General features: G+C 45.2%; 1 protein-coding gene across 1 annotated transcript in view; it reads left to right on the top strand.

The window, feature by feature from the left end:
- The window catches only part of stk11 (serine/threonine kinase 11), a 54804-nt gene that overhangs the window by 30821 nt on the left and 18421 nt on the right, over nt 1-5562 (top strand). Inside the window, exons 9-10 of the mRNA XM_016256594.1 lie at nt 663-676; nt 783-1032. Of these exons, the coding sequence (XP_016112080.1) occupies nt 663-676; nt 783-994 (226 nt within the window). The 3' untranslated portion in view covers nt 995-1032. The remainder of the gene's footprint in view (nt 1-662; nt 677-782; nt 1033-5562) is intronic.

The raw sequence follows: 5562 nt of genomic DNA, 5'->3' as shown, positions 1-5562 counted from the left end.
GTGTGTGTGAGAGAGTGAGTGTGTGTGTGTGTTTGTGTGCGTGTGTGTTTGTACCTAGTCATAATTTGAGCACAAATTTGTACCTAGAAGGGATTTTAAACCTGACAAAAACTTATTTTGGGGAGTCCTTGATTGTAAAAATGTTATAAAAATAAAGTAGATTATTTTTCAATATTTTTATTTTTATAAATTAAATTTTAATAATATTACATTTATAAAAATCCAAAACTTATTTTTTTAATAATTAAAAGTGCATAGAGTTTTGCTGTTAGGATTAGTGTGTAGGTTATGATTGGGTTACAGTATTTATAACTAGTTGTATATGGAAAATAGAGGTCTACTCTATAGTTAGTGTGTGTGTGTGTGTGTGTGTGTGTGTGTGTGTGTGTGTGTGTGTGTGTGTGTGTGTGTGTGTGTGTGTGTGAAGGTGGATTTGAACTGTTAAGGAAATTTTTGCATTAATGTGTATTTGGGGCAAGTTGTCACATTTAAATATTTTATTTTATAAGTAAATAAAACAGATTATTCGAGTACATTTTGCAAGAAAATACTGATTCACTTTTTCTACTTTAAAATGTCATGTTTAATTCAATGTGTTACTTGCTTATTTGTTTATAAATTTACTAGCAATTTCAATTGTTTCTACGTCTATTTTTTTTCAGTGAACTTTTTAATTGTAAGCCTTTAATTTTAAGTGTGTGTTAGTTTCTCTGGTTCCACACAGTTGGTTATCGTTGCTGGTGTGTTGGTCACTAACGCTCCCGTTGTGTGGGTTTGAACAGGGCAGGTCCTGGAGGATGAGGAGGATGAGGAAGAAGAGCACGCTCCGGAGCGCACCTGTGCTGTGGCCAAACCGGTGTGTGTGAACGGGACGGAGTCGGCTGCACTCAAGCCCAAATCCGAGCGGCGCTCCAGCTCTTCCTCCAATCCCTCCAGGAAGGGCATCTCCGCTGCCAGCAAGATCCGCAAGCTTTCCACCTGCAAGCAGCAATGACCCGGTGCTGCGCTGCACACCTGCGCTCCTCTGTACAGGTGAGACTCTCGTCACTGTGAGCGTTATGGGGTCACTCCGTTAGATATTTAATGTTTCTGAAAGAAGTCTCTTCTCAACAAGGCTGCGTTTGTTTGATTTAAAATACTGTAAAAATAGTGAAATGTTATTAGAATGTAAAACTACAGTTTAAGAGATTTTCACATAGAAAACATCTATTTATTTCTGTGATGCGCAGCTGTATTTTCAGCATCATTACTCCAGTCTTCAGTGTCACATGATCTTCAGAAATCATAATATGCTGATTTGCTGCTCAAGAAACATTTCTAATCGAGCATATTAATAAAAAAATATATATTAATTTTACATTTATATTCATAAATTTTTTATTAATAATTACATTATTTAATTTTAGTTTCCTTAGTAACATTATTGTCGATGTTGAAAACGGTTCATATTTTTGTGGAAACTGTGATGCATTTTATTTTTCAGGATTCACAGATGAATAGAAAGTTCAAAAGAACAGCATTTATTTGAAATGTAACACCATAAATGTCTTTACTGTCACTTTTGATCAATTTAATGCGTCCTTGAATAAAAGTGTTATTTTTTTTTTTGGTAGTGTTTTCAACATTGATGATAATCAGAAAGAGAGTGTGTGTTCAGGGTGGGGTTCCTCTCATGCTGATGAGATGCCGCAGTGAATGTGATGACTCAGTCTCCCTCCATCACATCATCTCTCTCTCTCTCTCTCGCTCTCTCTGTCTATGTCTCTCTCTCTCTCTCTGTGTGTGTGTCTCTCTCTCTCTCTCTCTCTCTCTCTCTCTCTCTCTCTCTCTCTCTCTCTGATGGAGCTGGTGACTCAGACTCTTCTCTCTCTGCGTGCATCTATATTTAGCGCTTTCATCTTCAGCTCTGCTCGATTGGATGCAGTTGGATGGAAACCTGTTTACACTTTCACCTCGCAACATGTGGAAATTGCAAATACAAAGGCATTATATTGCATTGTGTAACGAGAATGGCATGTAATGAATCAAAAGCAGATCACGCTGATGTTTACAGGTGAAAGAGAGGGCAAATGATTGGTTCATATTTCACCAAAAAGAAATTATAATTCATATAAAGAAAACCAAGCCTATTTTAACACCATTATTATATTTTTTGCACTGGGACATTGAGTTTCAAAAGCCCCTTATGATGATTATTAAAATTAAATCAAGGCTTTCGTCCACCCTGCCCGGTATGGGGTCGCATGCGTGACCATGACATGGAGCCGCATTTCGGTGGGCTCACCATTTGCCGGAGAGGCCGTAGGGGGCCGGTGCATTGTGATTTGGGCAGTGGTCGGGGCAGAGTGCCTGGCCGACCCAAACCTCGGGTACCAACTCATAGTTGGGCTCACTTCCACTCACAGCTTGGGTTCTGGAAACTCTCTTCTCGACCCTCTCCACTGGACTCTCCACTATTCTGGCGTTGCACAGGGTAAGAGCCGGCGGGCTGGTGTGGGCTTGTTAATAGCCCCCCAGTTCAGCCGCCATGTGTTGGAGTTCCCCCCTGGTGAATGAGAGGGTCGTCTCCCTGCACGTTGTGATTTGGGCAGTGGTCGGGGCAGAGTGCCTGGCCGACCCAAACCTCGGGTACCAACTCATAGTTGGGCTCACTTCCACTCACAGCTTGGGTTCTGGAAACTCTCTTCTCTACCCTCTCCACTGGACTCTCCACTATTCTGGCGTTGCACAGGGTAAGAGGCGGCGGGCTGGTGTGGGCTTGTTAATAGCCCCCCAGTTCAGCCGCCATGTGTTGGAGTTCCCCCCTGGTGAATGAGAGGGTCGTCTCCCTGCACATTCGGGTCAGGGAACAGTTTGCAGAGTACCATTTCCACTGGGGACTCTGTCGTTCTACTGGGGAACTTTAACGCCCACGTGGGCAGTGACAGTGACACCTGGAGGGGCGTGATTGGGAGGAACGGCCTCCCTGATCTGAACCCAAGTGGTGAGTTATTATTGGATACTTGTGCTAGTCACGGTTTGTCCATAACGAACACCAGGTTCAAGCATAAGGGTGTCCATCAGTGCACGTGGCACCAGGACACCCTAGGTCAGAGGTCGATAATCGACTTTGTAGTCGTTTCTTCTGATCTTCGGCCATATGTCTTGGACACTCGGGTAAAGAGGGGCTGAGCTGTCAACTGATCACCACCTGGTGGTGAGTTGGATTCGATGGCAGGGGAGAGGGCTGGACAAACCTGGCAGGCACAAATGCATAGTGAGGGTCTATTGGGAACGTTTGGCAGAGGCCCCCGTCAGAGAGGTCTTCAACTCCCACCTCCGACAGAGCTTCAACCAGGTCCCGATGGAGACTGGGGACATTGAGTCTGAATGGACTATGTTCCACACCTCCATTGTCGGGGCGGCAGTTCAGAGCTGCGGCCGTGAAGTCTCTGGCGCCTGTCATGGCAGCAATCCCTGAACACGGTGGTGGACACCGGAGGTAAGGGATGCTGTCAAGCTGGATAAGGAGTTATATCAGATCTGGCTGACCCATGGGACTCCTGAAGCCGCTGACGAGTACCGGCAGGCCAAGCTGAACGCGGCTCTGGCAGCCGCCGTGGCAAAAACTTGGGCCTGGGAGGAGTTCGGTGAGGCCATAGAGGAAGACTTTCGGTTGGCCTCAAAGAGATTCTGGCAAACCGTCCGGCGGCTCAGAAGGGGGAAGCAGTGTTCCGTGGTGGAAGTGGTGCGTTGCTGACTTCAACTGAGGATGTCGTCGGACGGTGGAAAGAGTACTTTGAGGATCTCCTCAATCCCTCCAACACGCCTTCAGTAAAAGGGGGCTGGGGGCTCGGGGGGCTCGTTCATCACCCTGGCAGAAGTTGAGGTAGTCAAAAAACTTGGCGATGGCAAGTCTCCGGTGGTGGATGAGGTCCGCCCCGAGTTTCTCAAATCTCTAGATGTTGTGGGGCTGTCTTGGCTGACACGCCTCTGTGGCGTTGCGTGGAGTTTGGGATCAGTGCCTTTAGACTCTCTTAAAAAGAGGGTCGTGGTCCCTCTTTTTAAGAAAGGGGACCGGAGGGTGTGTTCCAACTATAGGGGATCACACTCCTCAGCCTCCCTGGGAAAGTCTATGCCAGGGTACTGGAGAGGAGAATCCGACTGATAGTTGAACCTCGGATTCAGGAGGAGCAAGGCGGTTTTCGCCCTGGCTCTGGAACACTGGACCGGCTCTATACCCTCACTAGGATATTGGAGGGTTCATAGGAGTTTGTCCAACCAGTCCATATGTGTTTTGTGGACCTGGAGAAGGCATTCGACCGTGTCCCTCGTGGCATCCTGTGGGAAGTACTTCAGCGTGCACTGGAGATGTTTGCAGCTGATTGCGAAGCAGCGGGGATGAGAATCAGCACCTCCAAATCCGAAGCCATGATTCTCAGTCGGAAATGGGTGGATTGCCCCCTCCAGGTTGGTGGGGGGGGGGGAGGAGTTGCTTCCTCCAGTGGATTTAAGTTTCTCGGGTCTTGTTCACGAGTGAGGGAAAAATGGAGATGGTTCTCATTGCAGAACGCAAGATCCAGGGGGCAAGGTTGGATCCAGACTCCTCCTTCCACCTTATATATACCCAAACCTACTCGTCTCCAGCCCCTAGATGTGAATCCAACCCCGCCCCCTGGATCTTTGTTCTGCAGTTAGGGGCTACTGGAAAAATGGAGCGGTAGGTTGACAGACGACCCGGCCTCGGATAAGTGGAGGAAGATGTGATGAAACATTAATGAGAATTAGCAGTGAAATCTGCTGAAACTGTTTTTTTTTTTCTGAATTGATATCTTTGAATCCAGTTTTTTTCCCCCTTTAAATTCTGAGTTTTATCTCACAAATCTCACAAAAAAAAGTTTTTTCCTCACGATTTTGAGTTTGTCCCGCAGTTCTGACTTTCTTTTTCCCCTCACAATTCTGTCGGAGTTTTCACTTTTTTCTCCAAACTTCAAGAAAAAAAATCAGAATTGTGAGAGAAGTCAGTCGTAAATATCTGCAAACATTATATTGTGTTTTAATAATTATGAAAAGATGCAATGCATTACAATTACGTTATGAATACCTTTATGTTGTATTATACATAGACATGTTACCCAAGGTTCTGTCACCATCATGTGGTTTCAAATGCACTTTTTCATCTGTGCAACTCAAAGGAGATGTTGCTGGCCGAGGCTTTTTGTGACCTTTTAGGATGCTTTTTGTAATTTTTGGAGAGCAGCGTGAACGTTCTGTTAAACATCTCCATTTGTGCTCTACATGAAGCAGCATGAGAGTGAGCAGCTGATGCAGAAGTGTCCTGTTTCACTGAAGTATCGGTCATCAGTGTTTCTCTTAAAAGTAATGCATTACAGTATTGCTTTAAAAGTTACTTTTTATGGAGAGTAATGCATTGTTACTTTGTCACCTGAGCTGGGCCTGTTTGTTTTTTTTAATAACAAGAAAGCCTAAAAGTCATATTTGTGGCAACTGTAAAGGCCCTTTCACAGCAAAAGTGAACTGAATAATCCTCCGTCTGAAGGAAGAGCGTCTCGGTCTCTGCAC

Source organism: Sinocyclocheilus grahami, unplaced genomic scaffold (assembly GCF_001515645.1).
Source record: "Sinocyclocheilus grahami isolate Dianchi unplaced genomic scaffold, SAMN03320097.WGS_v1.1 scaffold1448.1, whole genome shotgun sequence".
In the NCBI taxonomy this organism is placed as follows: Eukaryota; Metazoa; Chordata; class Actinopteri; order Cypriniformes; family Cyprinidae; genus Sinocyclocheilus; species Sinocyclocheilus grahami.
This window is presented reverse-complemented; position numbering and strand designations above follow the sequence as displayed.